Source organism: Pezoporus wallicus, unplaced genomic scaffold (assembly GCF_028554395.1).
Source record: "Pezoporus wallicus isolate ANWC-B61680 ecotype Strahan unplaced genomic scaffold, APGP_CSIRO_Pwel_v1 contig_6274, whole genome shotgun sequence".
Taxonomy (NCBI): Eukaryota; Metazoa; Chordata; class Aves; order Psittaciformes; family Psittacidae; genus Pezoporus; species Pezoporus wallicus.
Window position 1 is genome coordinate 552,883 of NW_026635738.1, and position 20,549 is coordinate 573,431.

General features: G+C 46.1%; 1 protein-coding gene across 6 annotated transcripts in view; it reads right to left on the reverse strand.

The window, feature by feature from the left end:
* The window catches only part of TNRC6A (trinucleotide repeat containing adaptor 6A), a 46,656-nt gene extending 26,431 nt beyond the window's left edge, over nt 1-20,225 (reverse strand). For 3 of the 6 annotated variants that reach the window (XM_057398056.1, XM_057398055.1, XM_057398052.1), the window contains exons 1-5: nt 20,046-20,224; nt 19,424-19,471; nt 17,025-17,060; nt 8,119-8,209; nt 5,441-5,462 (exon numbers count right to left, since the gene is read on the reverse strand). In XM_057398056.1, coding sequence (XP_057254039.1) covers nt 5,441-5,462; nt 8,119-8,209; nt 17,025-17,060; nt 19,424-19,471; nt 20,046-20,050 — 202 coding nt within the window. In that variant the 5' untranslated portion in view covers nt 20,051-20,224. Of the gene's footprint in view, nt 1-5,440; nt 5,463-8,118; nt 8,210-17,024; nt 17,061-19,423; nt 19,516-20,045 lie in introns of those variants that run through there. The other 3 variants (XM_057398054.1, XM_057398053.1, XM_057398051.1) reach the window with 3 other exon arrangements.
* Nucleotides 20,226-20,549: the final 324 nt, after the last annotated feature.

Sequence of the window (20,549 nt, forward strand, 5' to 3'; positions counted from 1 at the left end):
ATCACCAGCACCGTATCAGATGCCACCAGTTTAAGCTGTTGCCTGTATTAAGAGTAGGTAACTGATTCCTTGCACAGTGTTTTGATGCATGTAATGCAGCAACAGATAATGATCAAAACCAGGTTTCACAAAGTAGTCCTGAACAAAGCTCTCCCATTGATTCCTTTTAAAATGCCCTGTGTCAAAAATCATTAAAATGAGTGAAAGTGACTGAACCTTGGCGGGGAGGAGCGCTATTTCAGCAGCTAGCGAAGAATTTGTCACCACTTCAATGCACGAGCTCTTATAGCACATTTCTGTGGTCTGGGTACTGCAACAAGCTTTGGAACTTAAAAAACCAACAGAAAACCACCAAAATTCTTCACATACCCCTATCTGTGCCACTGCAGCCCAAATCTTGCTGCTCTGACCCATCAAAGTGCCTCCTGCTGCCACCCATCCACACCAACAGCTCTGCACAGCGAGGGGTGCCGACAAGGACAACCGCTGCCTGCAGCCAGGACACCCCTATCAAGCAATGGCACCAGGGAGGGACACAAACCCCTCTGCACGCTGGACCTGAGCTTTCTCATTAATGTCAGCTTAGGTGGAGAGTACCCCCAGCTTGAGGGGATTTTCTGATACAACCCACATCACCCCTGAACAGGCCACGGAGGAGACTCAGTTTTCCTGCACTCCCCCTTCATTCTGTGCAACTGCTCCTTTGGATCAAGTAAAATCATTTCTATGTGACATTCCATGAGACACCCCAACCCAGCTGCCAGCAGCGCTTACGGCAACACAGCAACATTAATACTTCCATAATTAAAGCTGCTTTAAGACAAAGTGTGTATTATAACAGAATCCAACTTGCAGGTAACCGAATCGCCCTCGACCATAAACACACCATGTCCTGCCCAGCCAGCCCCTGGGCTATGACACAAACAGCTCAAGAAATCTGTGTTTCTCATGTATTCTGTGCATTCATTTCCTTAGCAAACATGGCCATAAAGCCAGCAAACTGAATGGAAATCTACCCTGCAAAAGCTGGACTAAAGAATCAACAGTTTACATTCATATGCTAATTTCAAACTGGAATTAACCCAAAGTGCAACATGGATTAACTGCAGTTTCCCATCGCTTCCCCAAGTACCCTAGACTTCAGTTTTAAGCAATACAATTGCCCCTGTCCAACGTTTTCTGGTCCACACCTTCAGCAGACTAAATAATACATTAATATTCCAACATGGCTACGATAAATTCCAACAGCCCTTAATCCCTACCTTAACATTTCAGTTTGTCATAAACGAGTTGCTGGCTCGGTAAAGTTTGCTCTGCCCACCAGTATGCGATGTAGAATCACACCAGGGCAGAAAGCTCCCACTACCACCAGCACAGCTCATTTACCACCAGCGAGCTTACAGAAGCGAGCAGTAAAAAGGAGGTTTCCATAAAGCACAAACCTGCTGCAAGCCCGGAGCAGGGGATGGAGAGGTTACAGTGAACAGAGGGATTCCAAAGAGAGACGCTTCCAACTTGTGTTGCTTTCCCACTCGGCAGACTTCACCAGAAAATGGAGGAGAAGCATGGTGTCATTTTACTGCTCCTGGAGAGCCGCTGCCAGCTCCTCCTGAGCGGGGCCACGGCTCCCTCCAGCCCCAAAAATGGCAGCCCTGCCACTAACTTTAGTGCAGATGGAAACCAGCTTCTTGCTCGCACCGGCCCGGCGGGCAGAGATCAAATCCCTCCCGAAGCACACAAAGAGCAGCACCGAGCTGTCATTTAAGTGTTTCTTCTCGCTGCTGCCGGAGCTGACCTCTGAGAAATGTGTTGTGCGGCTCCCTGCCCGCGTGCCATGCCCCCGAGAGTTGTCAGTGCTGGAATGCTGAAGGGCAAGCGGAGGAAGCCTGGCGCTGGCGCTGACACACGTAAGATGTAGTGCTAGAATTTTCCTGGTGGAAAAATGGCCGCAGCTGTAAGCTGAGCGAGCCGAGCTGGAAAATATCCCACCGCTGCCAAGCCGTTAACCCCTGCGCCGCCGCGCCGAGGGGAGCCCCGGCTCTCCCAGCACAGTGCTCCTCACTGGGCATCGACGCCGTTCGCCTCCAGCATCGAAACGTTAACAGGCTTTCCGAGCTGGAAAAGCACAGGGAGGGAAGTGACAGAAAAAAACCCACAAAGACCAGAGGAGGCTGTGTTGGGGCAATGGTGCTTCCCAGCGAAGAAAACGAGTACCAAGTTTCCAAGGTGGGAAATATGAGTCAAAGATTTCAGCTCCACACCCAGCTATTTTTAAAAGCCCTTTCCGTTTCAGTGGTTGACTCAAAGTTGATTCTGCTCTGCAGCAGCAGCAGTGCTTTACGCCTCTGCCTTGACAAAGCAGAGCAATGCGGGGCTGAAGACTGACAGCAGTTTTCAGCTCCTGCTCGCACTGTTTCCCGACACGCAGCAGCACTGGGAACAGCTCACCACAACACTAGCACCTACACTGCCCTTTAGTTCCCACAAACTACTTTGCTAGGGTATTATGTATGTGCACTGAAGTGTGTGCAAAGAGACATTTCAGCTCCTGAGGACATCTCCTGCTGGAGAAGCACACTGATTGCTGAAGTGAGCACAACAAAACTCAAATGTTCTTAAGCAGCATTTACTCGAGTGCTTGGCTTCTCAGCAGCTACTTGTGGCCATGGTGCAGTTTGCAGAGCCCTGTTTTAGGAGGAATTCAGGATAAACTGATTGATTTGTCCATCTTTAACAGCGCTGACATTAAACACAGCAAAAATACCCTGCTGTGGTAGAAGGAATACCACAACACTTGTCAGTTCTGCAGTATTCTCCTCAAATAAGGCCTTCAAATGACGCTTATTTTTTCCCCAAACGCCTGGCAGTGGAGCACTTGGAGGGCACTTGTTGAGTGTGAATGTGTTGTGCCAGCTGCTGCACAAACGAACCTTCACTTGGCAACTAAGCTATACACTAACTCCTATGAACTGCCTCTTTTCCTTTAATACAGCCAGACATGTAAAACTAGACGGGTTGGACCATCTGAAATCCACAGGAATGACACACATGCATTTGTAATGACAACACTACAGTATTAAAACATTCCTTGTACCAGAAACATCTGCATCGGCATCATCTTCATTACTTCCGTCCCTAATCCTGAACGGGAAAAAATCAGCACTACTAACTTCCTCGGAAGGCAGTCTTAGTGCTTTACACGACCACAGGTAGCTACTTCAGCTGTTAAACAGCAACTTCTGCCTTCGCTAAAGCAACATTTTGGAGCCTCCCAAACTACGCTACCAACCACCCTTGCCACTTAACCAGCTCCTTCCTGAAAGGAGGAACGTAAGTGTGAATTATTTAGAGATCCCATACTCTGCTATTTTATCTTCAGCTCATGCACAGAATGAATTATTTAAGACATTAACGTGATGGAAACTTGGAAACTAATGAAACATTCATTTGCATCCTGAACACAAGCAGGCAGAACCAGCGATGCCATGAAAGCGCTTTGTGCAATGTAACCACGGATTTTGTTCCTAGAGAAACTGTTGCACAAAGTCCTCTATCTGAACCGCCTCATGCCTGCTCCGCTTCAGGACAGGCAGCGTGTGCGTGTGCCTGTGACAGCTCCACATTCCTGATGAACTTCCTGAAATACCCTGTTAATAATAAGAATGTAACACTGAAGCTAGAACTTAACAGTTCCTCAGTAACCATCAGGCTCCAAGGAGAAAATGAACAGAAGAACATAATAAAAAGACTGGCTGTCCTTCAAGAGAAGGCAGTTTTCACCCAACCAGGTACCTCAGGGCAGGATTTGTGCCCTCCTGCTATTTTGAGCCGTGCTGTGATGCCGGGATGCCAGCACAGCACAAGTCCATAGGTCAAATGTTCATTCAAAATGGACCTTATTATTTACACTCTGTTTCACCACTTTCTTCTTTGCTGTCTTTTCAGATATATTTTATTGCTTCAGAGTAAAACCAAACACTTTGACAATTCTTCATTTACATCTGGCATATTATCTCAGAAGCCTTATGGCAGGAACGTGCAGGGGAAAACAAACACTCAGCCTGTACCGCAAGTGTAATTCCATGCACTGTTTGAAAAAGGGTGCTTTAAAAAACAAGCAAAGCATATTTATTGATTACAATACACTTTCAGCAGTTTTATTAAGCACTCATACAAAGACACACACAGAATTCCCAGCTGGTCTCAGTGCCCGAAGCCAGGCTGGAAGGGCAGGACCCACACTCAGCCCTGTGAAACCCAGAGGACAGCTGCACATCTGGAACCTGGGCTCTCATCAGCAGCACTGGTGCAGCTCCCACTGCCTCAAGTGATCACTACTCACAGCAAAAGCACCATCCTCCTCCTCACAGAGCTCCCTGAGACACGAACCCAGGCTGGCCTCACTCCCTCCTCAGAGCCCGAAAACCTGCTGCTCCTACCCTTACCTATTTTCTTTTCCCATTTAAACAGGCACTAAAGTATACACTGCATTTAAATAAACGAGACAAAACCATGCCTCCTGATAGCTGTAATTGCGCTGCAGCCCTCAGCAGGAGCATCAGTGCATTTTGTATGTGAGGAACCTGCCTCCTCCATTCCAACCTCATGTGAACGAGGATGCTGCTTCAAAGGCACATTCCACAGTAATGGCCACTTCCATTTGTTTCTCTGCTCTTCCCAAGCACAGTATGTCCTCTACCATTTTACTACCTTCATGCCAGAACAGCACTTCAAACACCTTTTGATTTTCCAGCAGTAATTGCATCTCTGCCAAGCAGGGCTTCTGAGCTCCTGCTTCTACCACTGCTCCAGTGAGTAGTAAATTAAAGCCAATGTTCCCCGAAAACAGGGCTGCAGCAAGCACTCCACATGAACACCTAAGCAATTACTGTCCACTTCCCAACTAACAGGTTAAGAGCTAGAGTTAAAGAGCAAGTGAAAAGAATCCCTCTCCCCCTTCTCTGGAGGCTGGTTGGAATGGGGATCTGCATGAACCCCACAAACATTTAGAATAACTGTGGCATTCTCAGCCTGCCACCAAACATCAGAATTACAGCTTCCAGGTATGGCCATCGTGATCATTCTGGCAGGATGAACCCTCCACATGCAATAGTTAGTTATGGCCAGATATATCCATTACTTGTCTACCAAAAATGGGAAGGCAGAAAGCAAATAAAGAAAAGAACTCAAGGTATTATGTATATGCCTGGTGCTGTTTAAGTAACTGAGCATGGAAACCAGGAAGAACAGAAGAGTCCAATCCCTGGAACACCCCCTTGGTCATTACTGTTCTGTGGTCACTGTTTGAAACAGTACAACCAAAGTTTCAAGAAGCCCATCATTCAGTTGCGAGAAGAGCTTTCGGGTGACCCATCTGATTCAACATATTTAACAATGAAGGAATAACACAGAGAACAGAAATAACTGTAAAGTAACTTACCTTTGATTTTTTGTTCAATGGCCTAGAACAAGAAAAGAAAAGTGTCAGTGATGTGTGCAGATAAAACCCCTGCATGCACGTGCCGCTTCATAAAGCAACATTAGCTTCTGATTCCCCTCTTTTAACATGTTTTAGAGTTATTTAATTATCTACTTCAGAAGTGTCTCTAACCACACCATGCCTATTATTCTTCATGCTTAGAAAGCTGTTTAAATGTTACAGAAGACAAAATTAATTTGAAAGATAAGTACATGAAACAGACTGCATTAAACTTGCAAATGAAGATGTTTTGAGCGAGTTAAAAACTGTGCCTGGAAGCAAAGAACTGCCACCACTTTTATTGCAGAGGGAGGGACTAGACATGTAAAGAAGAAAGGAAATGCAAAGACTTTCCAAGTCATTTTCAAGACTCAACCGGCTACACCTATGATACTGCCAACATTAGAGAACTGTTTGACTAAAATTGCAATTAAAAATCACAGGATAAATACAGGGAGAGAAACACGTCTGGTATGGAAGCACACCTTAACTGCAAGGGTTTAACTATAAACCAGCAAAACTGAGTTCTCAAAAGCACAGCTCATAGTTCTCCCTACCTGCAACTAGAGTTTTCTTAATTATCACTATTAAAATGCACTATTGCCAAAGCACAACGAGATTTAATTGGATATGGTCACTCTGGTAGCCGTATACAGCCCATTTTAATTACGGTATCACATAAATTCATAGGAGGCAATAAATTTGCCGTAATACTTAAGCTATGATTGTCTATAATTGAAACCGTGAGGGGAATGGAGCACGTGTGTGTGCAATAGAGATTTACCGATCCACTGATCTAATCTGAGTCTTGGCCAGGTTCAGACACTAGCACTGGAAGGGCTGACTACCAAAACACTCACAACAGCTCTCCAGTGCCACAGCCTCACTTCTCCTATGGAAATCAAGAGAGCCTTAAGCCTTAACCCCCCCCCCCCCCCCCCCAGCTTCTTTAGCTGACAAAGGCAAGTGTACACACAGAAACTGTAGCTGTACTGTCCAGGAGTTCAAAATGTGGCCCCCTTGCTCCCACGAAACCCTGAGCAGAAGCTTTTCAGGTTTCTTATTTATGCTCTTTGCTAGAAACAGCTGCAAATGGAAACCCTGCAAAGCCTCTTCCGAAGAACTCCACTTACTGCAGCGCATCAGCCACTGAGCTAGGAAACCAAAGCAGGGCTAACGCTTGCACCAGGGTTATCAAGCCCCCCACCCCACTTCAGTTTCAGTTTTGCCAATTTTACCCTATTACGCTGCTTCCAACACCACTGCCAGTATCCCCACCTGCCAGAAGGCAGCTCCTGTGCTTGGGGCCTCATATAACGCACCACAACTCTTCATCACACTCTTTGCTCGACAGATCTGGTTCAAAACTGTATTTTGAAGGCTTGGGAAGTTGTGTATGCACTTCAGCTCCTGGGTGTTGCATGCACAGGAGCTGGCTTTGAACCAAGCGTCCAAACCCCATGTGCATACCGTCATAAAAACGAGACTGGATGTCCCACAGAAGCTGCTCGGCATCAGGATGCAAGCAGAGAGCATGCCTTCTCCAGTTCAACCATCACACCTCTGCGACTGCTGCTGCTGTTCTAGTATGCCTTTTAGATCAAATTATCACAAAACTACAGAATACATAAACCCAAGCATCAGCTTTCTCTTCCACAGCAAAATGACACGATGTCCCTTCAGTTCTTGCCATGCCCATGTGCGTGTTTAGAGCTTACCCTGGAGGGCTGGTAACCTCCTCCCCTCCTCAGCTCTGACTTAAGAGCCAATTCACTGACCCATGAACAGCAACATGAGACAACCTAGAACTTTTCAAACAATTTTTTGCTGTTTCTGACCCTCCACAGCACCCAGAGAGATGTGTGGAAGAGAAGAGGTCACATTCCAAAATACACCAGAACCTGGTCACAGTAAAATGCTTTAAAAGGCTTTGCTTGGGAGCCTGTGGTTGAGAACACAAACCAGGATGCTCTTAAGAGACACATCCAGCATTAGTCAGTGGAAATCAGAGGAAACTGCTAAGCAGGTTCCCTCTGCTCCCACCTGAAACGGACACGTTTACAAACACATTTACAAGCTCCTCTGAAGCTCAGGGTCAATATTAAGAATCAATGGCCATAATGAGTATCTTGACCGTAAACAGGACTCTGAATCATTCACTCTGAAGCGTTTCTGTGATGCTTCCATCCCAATACACCTCTGCTGTCAATATTTTCATTTTTATCCGCCTTCCTTCATACAAACTGTCTTATGACGCATGTTTCCATATGGAAGGATAAGAATATACAGTAAAGGAAGGATGCAGCTGAAAGTCACCATCTTAAAAAAGAGCTAATTTTATTCTACTAATAAATGCATTAACATTGAGGAAGTTTTTAAACATGAAACCACTTCAACTGGGAAATCAGGAAAGAGAATGCTCATCTCAGAACATTTAACCTCTGACAAAATGGATCACAAAGCCAATAAAGATGTTCAATGTATCAGTTACCACTAAGTAACTGACAGCACATTTAAAGCTTAGAACATTAAATTAAACAGAAAACACTTCTGAATAACCACAGCTGACCCAGCATTTACCAGTGATGAAACTAAAGTAACCCAGAAGCAGGGCGGTTACCTTTGAATGTCCAACATACCTTTTTTTGAGCAGCTTCCTTCTTCTTCTTGTCTTCTTTTCTCTTTTTCCTTTCTTCCATCAACTGTTCTTCCTCTTCTTGCACAAAATCCCTGAACCACACAGTTTGTAATTAACTTCCCCAAAATACAATCTGTACACACTTACATTCATTTTAGAACAATTATTTCACAGTGACACAAAAGGACAGGGGAATTCTACTTCTAATTGGATAATATTTCTATAGGGACTGTGCAAACCACAAGTGACACAACGTGAAGAGCAGCTGCAGTGTCAGGCTACATGTAAGAGCTTCTTTTTCCAAAAGTTACAATGAAGGCTCAGCCATAAATCCCATTCAAAAGGCAGCACAAATTCAGATGTAGGTTAATCCCTGCCTGCTATTGTGCATTGCCATGACTGAGCACACACGTCACGGCTCACCCCGTCAGGCAATGGGTTCCCTGCAACCACACAGACCCTTTGGTGCTGCCCCCACTGCCTGATCAGCTCCCTGATCCCAAACACCACCTCTGCCAAGCAACACCCCTTGTGTGCACTGTATGTGTGGCACTGTTGACATAAAGCACACATGAACTAGCTGGCACGTGAGCTGAAGAGCATGGGCACACCAGAGCTGTCAACAGCACAGCAATTCTGGAGCGTCTCAAACAAGTGACAAAACCATAACTTGACAGAAGTGAAAACAAACCCCATGGCATTAATCTGAATTCACTTAATACAAGGTTTTACATGCTAAAACGGAAGGTTTAGCAGCAACAGCACTCTGCGGATTGCACTGTTTAAAAACAGACTTCAGCCAAGGCAAGAGGAAAGGCAGGACATGGGGAGTATAAAAAGCAGGAAGAACTGCAGAGGTGCAAGCACACTTGAAGCCATTAGGGACTGCAGGGACCAAGATGTGACACAAATGTCAGGATAATGGAAACAAACTTTTCTTTAAGGCCATGCTTGGAGAGATGCAGGGATTCTTGATAAGAATGAGGACATGACCGACAGAACAGACCGTGGTCACGGGCAGGCACAAAAGCATCTGGGCTAATGGTGCAAAGAGCTCGTGGCAACATGAATGTGCAAGTGAAGATCAGTTGGTTGTGTTGTACATGAGACTAAAACCAACTGCTCACAGAAAGGATGATTCTGAAGTTTAGGAAGTAACAATAAAGCTGGATATAAACATCGAACAGTGGTGGCAGTTAGCTTTTGCTAGAGCACGGTAACAGGAAGACAACATACAGTTACTTAAGCGTTTGAGACTTGGAGAACAAAGCCTTCCTGTAGGCTAGAAAGCCTATCTGCAAGAAATTCTCTGCCCTTTCAGGGTCAGGAGTATTTCTGAGTTCAAAGCTCAGAAGCTGTTGCCCCACCAGTGCTGACCATACAGTCAGGTGATGAAATTTAAAGAACAGGTTGAAGATGTTTTTCAGACCTCTTTCTGCAGCGTACATCTAGGGTATAACACACATCCCTCCCATTTCTGAATCTCAACATGAGCTCCACTGCACATCCACCCTGGGCAAACTGCTTCTTCACACCAATCCTAATTTCTGTGATACTCTGAGTGGGATGTGGGAACAAACTCCATACGTCCTGAGTAAGTAAAGGAAGAAGACACCAAGTTCGCTCTTTGAATAACCTTCAAAGATCAGCACAAGTCCTCTCTTTTAAAGGAACATTTCACATGCAGCTGGTTTTCTCCCAATCTGTACACACTCTAACCCATCAGCTGCAGCTCAAGTAACAGGAGGTGCTCGGATTCAAAGGTGCTGTGGAGATCTCTGGGCAGCAAAACTGATCAGAGACATGGAGGTGATTTACTGTGGCAAAAGAAAAGGCCAAGAAACAACTGCTGGAAGGGAATGAACACCCCTGTTTGTGATGAGTGGTCCTGTCTGGTGCCTATCTCCAGAATTCAGCTCTGCACAAGAAAAGCACTGCTTTTATCTTTGCCAAGATATAGCTACATGTCAGAAGCAAAGCCAATTGAATACAGTAAAAACCAAGGCACTCTGCAAATATTAGGACTTTCATTACTTATTTAGCTATGTAAGTAATTGGTGAATTCTACTTTTAAGACAGCTCAAGTCCCTTTTAAAATGAGTGCAAGTGCAGGCATCACTCTGGTTTGGTTTTGCCCTTTCTCATTTTTAGTTTTTAAACCCACATGTGCCTCCCAGGTGCCTGGCTCCACTGGGACAAATCCAAGCCACCGCCTCCCTTTTTAATTAGACAGAAGCTTCTTTCAGCAAGTGCCTCCCACTGCAGTGGTGTCAGTGTAAGCGATACTCAACAGCAGCTCAGCAGGTCTCTCCCTTACAGCAGCTCAGCACACTCTGCACTCTGTCTAACACTGCCATGCCCTGGGAAGAGAACGTACCCCCTTCCTGCTGCCCACCTGAGCTCTCCCTTTAAACTTTGAGCCTGTTCTTTTGCCCATTGTGTGATTCTTCAGCATGAAAAGTGGTTCCCCTCCCGCTAAGGTCAATGCTGCAATAACGATACTTGTATTTGAATGTCAAGTCGTGGCCACTTGGCTATTATTAACAGTGGTTTCAAACAAGAAGAGCTGTGGCAGTATTTTCACATGACATTCACTGTGGAAGAAGAGAGCCAGCAACATGTAAATTATTTATAGGGCACAGAAACTTCTGAGACTATTACCGTGAGCACACCAGGAAAAAAAACTCAGGACTGCATTTTGGCTAAGTGACTGAAGCAGTTTTCTCCAATCTATTTTTATTACTGCTAATACTGCCAGACAGCAGCTATGCTTTATCTGGATGGCAAAAATCAATTTGTCTGGGGGGAGGAAAGTTTTGTATTCCCAAACCAAGTATTTCTTAATTAGAAATCTCTTTTGTGACTTCTCTCTGTAAACAGAGTCTTTGGAACACGGTTACGTGTGTCTGTAGAGCAACTCACACAAACAAGAATCAGTTTTCATCCGACCTGTTGAAAACTTTACTCTCATTGCAACTCCGATTTCATCCTCTACTGATTTCTTTTCCCAGTGCTCCCTTCTTTTGGAATAACACTGATCTCTTGTACATCCAGCATCCTTTTTCTCCTCTCCCACTCTTGGGGTGACTTTTGGCCCATCAGCCCATGCTATGTGTCACCAGATGCAGCCTGGCATCGCAGATGTTTACCAGAGGAACAGCTGCAGCGTACTCTGACCATGAGCAGTCAAATACCACCCGACTCCTTCACCCTGCATACCCAGAGCAGCAGAGCAAGGCTCCCAAGAGTTTCCACAGGTCAGATGCTGTCTTTTAAGATTCTCTAATACCAGAGAGCAAGCATTAGTTAGTTCTTTTTTAAAGGAATTACTGCCGATGTTTTTAGGTTTGCAAAAAAAAACAAACAACCCTAAAAATGTTATTTCTGAGCCCCCTCTATTTCAGTTGCACTGAAAGTCACAAACCATCACATACACTGTGGCTGTTTGGCATTTGATCACAGTTTTATCATCTGGCTGCAACTAGTCTCACTGGAAATGCAGTGCTGCATTTGCAATTAGGGCTCAGAAATTATTTCATGGACAACTAAGAGGTTACTCACATACCCACAGAACACAGTCACGGTTGGCCAGTTTCATTTAAAGCAACCCCTTGGATGCTTTACAAAGCTGAGGTAATGATTAGCCCGCAGTGACACGTGTGCTCTGTAAAGGTGATGCAGAAGCCAGCTTTGTCCATCCTGACACCTCCCCATGACATCCTCTTTCCCAAGGGGAGGGAGCATGCTGTGATCCAGCCATCGTTGTGCAGCATCAGCCTGTTCTGGCCACTCTCCTTCCTGGGGTCCCCCATCCCCAGGTCTCCTCAGCACTGGCAGGTGCATGTCTGACAGGAGGCAGTGTCCAGGGCCAGGCTGGATGGGCTTGGAGCAAGCTGCTCTAGTGGAATGTGTCCCTGCCCATGGCAGGGGGTTGGGAGTGGATGAGCTTTAAGGTCCCTTCAATCCAAACCATTCTACAAGCCTATGAGGTGTACCAATGCTGCAGGGTGGTACACTGCTTAGGACTGTGGATGGGAACAAAACTTCCAGGGGTCCTAATAACCTGAGAAGATTTCCAGGAGGTAAGAAAGCCACTGATGCTCTGCCTTGTGTTACAACTTTCCGTGTGTCACAGCCGAAACGAACATGAACTGAATACACGAACTGAAAAACCATTCCGTGTTTGAAGCAAGCTGTAGCACTTTCAAGAGCAAGCAGAATGCAAAGTAGCATTTCACAGGAAAAAAAAGTAACTCGTCAATCCTGCTGCAGCCACATCAACAAGATCAGGTTTTATTTTTGGAATACAGATGCTAACACTAACACACCACGGTCTCTGGAATATTCTAGCACAGCATCAGCTTTTTGTTCCCACACAGGAGCAATAAAACTCCTAAATGATGACACCGTGATCATTCTGTTTTCATGTGTTTAAGAAAAACAGCTTTCAGATTACAAAGCCACATTAGAACATATTGGAAACCTCTTGTGATGAGTATCAGGACCTTAGCAACACTTGAAAAACATTACCCACCTACAGTCCACGACATGTTTTTAAAAGTATTAGATGATCATTGTAATGTTAATTCTCAGTGACTGGAAAACAGAACTAACCCAACTGTACAGTTAAATAACAACAGTAACAGCCTTACTGCCCCTGCTCCTCACAGGAAACGGAATCTCTCCAGGAGGGCAGCCCTATTCCCACCACCCTCCCGCACAAACATAAACCTGAGATACAAATCCAGATTCACCTATTAAGTCATCACATCTGAAGCAGAGCTCCTGCATCGCCATCTCTGACAGCTGAAGGCGCACACTCCCTTTATTCTTGCTAACACATTAACACAGGCCCTCAACAGACAGCAAATGATGGTATTTATGCCTCAGATTCCAGCACCCATTAGAACACACCACAAACAAGCTACATTTTTAATGCTACTCCTTGAGAAACACAATGTTATGCAGTGTTTCCCATTTATCATCCCAGGCTTTAATAGCCACCTTTTCCCACTGTATTATTCTTTGTGTACAAACTATCAGCAGCTTCATGTTATTTTATAGCACGTAACAAGAAACACTGCAGGAATCTGGTCTCACAGTAACAAGACAAAGCCAGAAAACGAGCAAGTTCTTTTGCTGGGCTTTGCCCTACATAGGGGTAGGTTTAATCCACCCCCCTGTGTCAGAGGTGTCTGTCACAGCACTCTCAGTCCATCAGCTGGCCAAATGAAAAGAAACAACTGAGAACTGAATTTGGATTTATAAGATGAAGATATGAACAGACCTCTGTTATCGCCCATCAGTCACCCAACTTTCACTAAAACACAGGTACAGGGAGTTTCCTTTTCCTCCTGTATAGCTGAATCGGCTTGCTCAAGGTTAAATGGCCTTAGCAGAAATGCAAACCCTATTTTTCATTTTAGACCAGCTGGAAATTAAATACCTCATCATAAGAAATGCACATCTGAGGCTGGAGCAGAGGCCTGGGCTTTAAACAGCTTAACTTGAAAAGGGCTTTATGTCCAAGTGACACCGAATAAAAACGGATCTAGATCTCAGGAGAGGCTGCACATCAATGGCTCTGAGAGGATACAAGCAGAACCTGCCAGAATGTGCCTCACTTCAAACAGAAGGAGCATCAGATAAATATTGTTATTTACTGAAAAATACCTTTTCTTTGGGTGTGCACCTCAGCAATATTCTTGTTTGTGTACGTGGAAAAAAAACCAAGCTACCAAAACACCTTCCTCAACTAACCCATTAAAGTAAGCACTTTTTCGTCTTCTAGAACAGTATGACTCTGGCAGGACAGAGTGATCTTGGTGATCTTTGACAGCAAGTCTCCCCCTTCATCACCATCACAATTGTGTGCCATTAAACAAGAGCAACCACATTCTGACTTCCACAGCCAGCACTCCTTCAGCTCTCCTCACTCCTTCTGTGTCTCAGGTTTTGATGATGCTAGTTTTATGTACAGCTTGCCTTGTTACTTGGCTTGTGAACTGGAAAAAAGCTGTAACCTCACTGTGTAAACATTTCAAGTAATATTTACAGCAAATCATATTTCACTTACTGATTCTTGGAAAAAAAGTTCTATTCATCTTTAATTTCAAAAGCTCCAGCTCGGCACTGCAAAAATACCTGGGCTGAACTAGACATATTTAATCTCTATTCCTACATTAAGGAGTAGGAGAATCCAGGATACCCTTATTTTCCTCGAAGACATGCTGAAGATGTGATAATTACTGTCTGTGCAGCATGTTATCTTCTGTTATAATATACAAAAGGGAAACATGTTATGCCACAATAAAATTGCAATTCCAGTCACCTCGCTGAGGAAATTACAGTTATGAGCAGGATTCTGACACAAACTAAGCCCTAAGACACGGCACTGCATTATTACAACCTGAACTCAATATTCACCTCTGAGTGAAAGCGCGTGAGTTGCACACGGCAAACTCCAGCACCAAAATAAACCAGGCTGCCATTCACTGTGAACACATTACCTGGTGTTCCCCAAACCAGAACCACCCACACAACAGCACTGTGCTTTCTGCATTCTGCAGGCTGGCACTAACTGCTAGCTCTGCCCTCCACAAACGCTGCTCAAGCTGCCGGCAGCATTCCAGATGCTCACGCCCAGCAAACCCCCTCCAAACCCACACCACCCCACAAGATGATGCTAGCACGGTTTAAAGATGCTGCTTCCATCCCAACAAGTGCTTTTAGAAGCCTTGAGGCTGTGAAGCAATTCTCCCAGAAGTATGTCTGCAGTGGGTCTCCTCTGAAGCACCCCGAAGGCTGCAGACATGCAGGGGTCTGGTGTCATTGCAATGTCCCTGCATGCCGAGCAGAGAAGGACCACTGGTCATGGGTCTCACAGGGGAACTGCTTTGCCGTGGGCAAAGAGCAGCGAAATCGCCAGCCTCTCAGCAGCCCTTATTCTAACTGAACCTGAAAAGATAACTACCAGGTTTTACCTTCTGCCTGGATACTACATGGAGTAAGCATAAAAGTAAGAATCAGAAGTGATTATACGCTGGGACTTTTGAAAGCACTCTAAAAGCTTCTAGTGTCAAATATAAACCAGGAATTTTGGGGGAAACAAACAAATTCTTTCCCCCATTTGCTGCTCTTTTTGTTACACATGAACTTGCCGTGCTACAGGTGCAACACTGCCAGATAGCTGCATTTAAGTGTCTGGCATTGAAAGATCCCTCACAGTTCTGCAAAGACAGTAAAGACGGAGGGATGGATGCACACATGCTGCTACCTAGTCAACCTGTGTGTGACATTCCACACTGACTGTCAAACATTGCTGAGGCTTTATGTTTTGATAATATTTCTGTATTCTGACCTGCAAGTTCCCTAATCTTTATTTTTTAAATTATGCAATTACACACATGCCAATAAAAATTATTTTTTAACCCCCCAACAGCTTTTCTGCTAAACCATCATTATATAAGAATTAACTGTAAAATGTGGATTTTGATTAAAAATGGAACCTCTAAGTCCTCTGCCAATGCTTCCCACAAAACAGCAAACAGAGCAAGTTGATGGAATAGAAACCAGTGCTTTGAAGTTAACAAAGAAACAAAACCAACAAACCCCACCAGTGCCTTAAATGGAAAGGCTCTGGCAACCAAAACCACTCAGTGTTTAACACAGGAGCAAAGGAAGCCTCAGGCACCAATAACAAAACAAAACCACTTTACACAAGTGCCTGTGTTGTTCTTTCCAGCTATTAACACATAGAAGAGGTGCTGCCAAGCTAAAAATTGAAACAATTACTCCAGTGAATAATTAATTCATGTTTGTCAGCTACTTTCTGCTCTGCTTTTTGTACCTCAGTCTTTAAATTATCACCCTAAAAGTGATCGAATTCTACCTACCAGATCTCCCTCTACCAATTGCTTGAACACACTCACCTCTCCCACTCTGCTAATACAGGAGCTGCTCACCAGAACTAACTCCAAACTACAAGCACTGTAAATGCATCCTAGCTCTGGAGTAGCATTTGTGTTAGTTTCACCCTGAAGTTTCATCAAAGATGCTCACTGCCACACAAGCATACAAAAGACAAATCTAACAAATGGGGAACCGAAGGAGGCAGATTAAACTGCTGCTCCATAATCACACTGGTCACACTGGGTATCTGTAACAGATGCACAAACCCAAAGGAGTGTTCAAGTCCAGCATCTTAACCATAAGACCACCCATACTCCAGATTGCTTCAGTTTTATTAGCACCCTATCAAGTATATGGCACAACGGCCTTGCTGTAAGCCTAGGAAAACAGAAGGTAAAATGCAAGTTATCTGATGGGGACAACCTGATGATTTTGCATGAGCTGAAAAAGTGTGTGGAGAGGAGAAAGGAATGTTTGATTTTGCCCAAATATCTCTAAAACTCTTGAGAAGTATGAACAGATGCTGTCTTTGCAGTAAACTCTTCCCATTTGCTGAAGTCTTCCATAAGAAGTTTATTAGGAAAAAAAACCAACAGAAAACCAAGAGCTTAAATATCAACAGACACAACTCCATTTCTCACTGTTTCTCTATGCCTCTGTCACTGAGCCATCTCATTGGTTTCCTGCAGCCCACAAGGAAAGCCTCATGGAAATATGGTGGTTATTGAACATGGAAGAGTAAACCAAATAAATTGTACAGTAAGAACTTAGGAGATACATGGATGGAATCTAGAGGTAAGCATGATTTTAGGCAAAAAGCTTTCTCCCCCAGGACATGGGCAGCCTGCAACCAATGCAGATGGAACCTCTGAAGCAGAAACACAGGTGAATGAAAGCAGTGGGTGAACCTTCCCTATGATTTGCATGCGTGTGAAGTGAGAGTCAAAACCCTGGGTTTGGGGAAAAAAATATTGTAAACATACTTCAGATATTTACCTTCTCTCAGTTCCACATAAATGAGGCAGGAAAGCCCTGTTTACCAAACAGAAGTCAACAGTTAGGTCTAGAGTCAAAAGAACTAAATGGTGATTTTTACTGGTCCTGATTTTGACCAAATGTAGCTCTTGCATTTCTCCAGTCATTAACGGACAGCTCTGGTCCAGCAGGAGACTGAAGAGGCGACATTTAACTCTTAAACAGGACACAAGGCAGTGCGCAACAGATTTATCTGAATTACTGATGCAAATCATGCACTCCGCTCATTTCTGAGACCAGGAATATTTGCACAGGACCGGGCACGCAGGCATTTAAAAGAGAACACAGACCAAATGAAGATTCTTTTCCAAAAGGCCAAACAAGGCAAATTGCTAATCCCGAGTTTAAAGCAGTAATCACTGCAACTGGATAAGCAAGCTCTGGTAAAACCTAGAACACGTGTTCTATCGCAAACCCACAGTCCAGGCCAATATTCCCAGTAAGATAAAAGAAGGATATTTACTACCCATCAATTTATAAGCACAGACTCCAAAGGTGACTTCAGCATGTCCATGAAGCCACACCAACGTTCCCTGGAGCCTACAGTCTATATATAGACTCCGCAGTTTTAGATTAAGAACAACCGTAGCATGGGTCTATTTGCCTTTCCCAGGAAAAGCTATTTGCTCTCTCACGATTTGACTGGGTCACTGCAAATTTAATAAGATCGTAAATAATGACATTAGAGAAAGAATGAGGGCTATCTGCTGAGTTCTACAACTGGAACACTATTAATCAGGCTATCCAGAGCAGGCAGGCCACAGTTTTATCAGCCTGTGTGCTCACACGGTGGAAACTCCCTCCCTGAACATAAGCAGGTTTCTGAAAACAACCGGTGTATTAACGTTAACTTGAAGCTAGCTCTTTTAAACACATGAAACACCCACCTCTGTGTCAGAAAACACACAGACCATTCCAGAGCAGAGCTCAGTGAACCTTGCTCTGCCCCCATGCCCCAGCGAGCGCTGAGCTGCAGCAGTTCTGTGGGTCACTTTCTCTTCTGTCACTACCTGTCACGCCTGCCAGTGTGCCCAGAGGCCTCTTAAGGTCAGAAAACTGTGAAGAACTACCAACTTACTAAGACTTCACCCGACTATTGCTTTGTTAGCACTCTGTCCATCCCAAAATCGCTCCTGGCACCATGGCCACACCAAGTGCTTCCCAGCACACCAACCGTTCCATTTTCTATTTACACAGCATTTTGGTACCTTTTCAGGACAGATTCCTTCAAGAGCTGCAATTTAAAATCACTCTCTTCAAGTAAAACCCATTTACCAGTGACTTTGACATTGCATTTAAAAGCAATGTGCTCAGTGTACCTTAAAGATTGTAGGTATTTCAGCAACAAAATGGGGAAAACTAGTCATGCTTAAGCACAGTACCAAAACCAAGGAAGACACACACTGCCAGCAAGATAGAGGCAGTCAGTTTTCAGTGTAATCATGAATCAACCTGGACACTGGAGACTGATTAGACATGGTAAATAAGAAAAGGTGCCAGAACTGACTATTCTATCAGTTACACTTAGGTTTCAGCAGATTTCAAACAGCCCTGCTAGAAAGCCCTTTGAAGTTCAGCTGCAAAAGTCCCTTTAGGTCTGACTGAAAAAGAACACAAAAAGAACGTAGGACAGAAGTCAAACCCAAAGAATGCAACCAACGGGAAGAGGCAGGTATCTGCAAGGAAGGCACCGCACTAAAAACAAACGGTGCGCAGGAAGTAACTTCTGAAGCACCAAAGGCATGGATGCTACTGGCACAGAATTCCCAACAAAACTCTTACTCCTGAGCTGAGGAACTGAGAAAGGGAGCTGAACAGTCTGCAAAGTTCTCAAACAAGAGCTACGTGCTCATGGGAAACTCGCTGTGTTTAACTCCTCATGGAAAAAGAGGCAAAGAGCTAAGAGTTACACAGCAACATAGAGCTTATTTGAGCTTAAAGCAAGGTTCTTGCCAAAAGCAACTACTTTTGGCCTCCCAATAATATTTACCTGAACTTTATAGAAAAAAAAAACCCTAACCAAGCAAGCCTTTAATTGAATTCTCAGTTATTGCTGGGTGCCACATGTTAGGACAGAAAAGCAAGTAATTCTTCTCTTCAAAACCCTGCCCTATTAAAGAAACTCTGTTCTAGAGCCTGATATTGTTATTATGTAAAGAAGGCACGCTAAAAAGGTGTTTATAGAATTAAATAAATTGCAGGGATTTCTCTATGCAGCAGAAGACATTTTCAAATTCAGGGTGGTTTTTCTCCTTACAATTAACACGAGATTAAAGCTCCAGATTAAGCCCACAACGATTTCTAGCCCAAGGCCAATTCTTGTTCCAAACTGTAGGAGTGAATACAAATGAGCATCTTACCTGCTTAGTTTTCTTTCGACTTCTTTGGTAGCTTTGGCTTCCAATTCTCTGGAACAGAAAGCGGTGTCGGTTTCCATGTCAACAGCAATGCAGCACGAGGCAAAAAATAAACCAGGAGCGGGGTTAAGGTGCCCTCAGGGCTCCCAATGCGGGCTCCTCCGGAGCAAATGCACGCTGCCGAGGACCCCGGGGCTGCTCGCCCAGGGGCAGGGAGGCGATGGGGCACGGCCGGCAGCAGCCACCCATCCTGCGCTGCACACCCGAGCGCTCGGAGGAGAACAATTCTGCTGCATCACTTTACCCGAGAACTTGCCCGCCCTGCCCTGCCCCGCCACCACCGGCCACAAAGGGCTGCCCGCCCCGCGGAGCGAACAATGCCGAGCCCGGCGGGGCAAAGCTCGGCCCCGCGGGGAAGCCGCTGCCTCCGGCAGAGCTCCCCCCCCCCCCCGGCCCCAGCCCCTCCCGCCCGGGCGGGCTCCGTGCCCGCAGCCCCGCTCCAACCCGGGCGGCCGCGGCGCTCCCCCCGCCGCAGCAGGGCCGCCCCGAGGGGCTCCCCCCGCCGCCCGGCCCCTCCCCACCCGCCGGGTCCCCGCTGCGCCTCGCCTCGGCGGCCCCGCGGTACCTCATGTATGTAAAGTGCTCGGAGTCCGTCCCGGCGGGGCTGCGGCGCGGGCCCGGGCTGCCGCGGCGGCTCTATGCGGGCGGGGCCCGGCACTGCGGAGCGGGAGGGCCCGGCAGCTGCTGCAGCACCGCCGCCATTTCCTGCCTCCTCACCCGGCCCGGCCCGGCCCCGCCGCACAGGAACCGAAACCCCACCCCGGGCAGCGCTTCCGGGGCACCGCTCGCGCCCGACATGGCGCCGCGGCAACCGGCCCTAGCAACGGGGCGAGGCGCCGGGCCTGCCGCTGAGGCGGGACCGGGGAGGGACGAGCCCCGATCACCGCCACCGGGCCCGGCCCCGCCGAGCGCTGCTCTGGGAGGGTCTGTCCGGAGCCCGCAAGGGCCGCGGCGGCAGCGCCCGGGGACGGGGTGACCCCCGCGGGGCGGGCAGCGGCCGGTGCTGGAGCTCAGCGCAGCCGCGGGGCTCCTGCCGCCCGCTCCTCCAGCACTCCGCAGCGGGCACGGG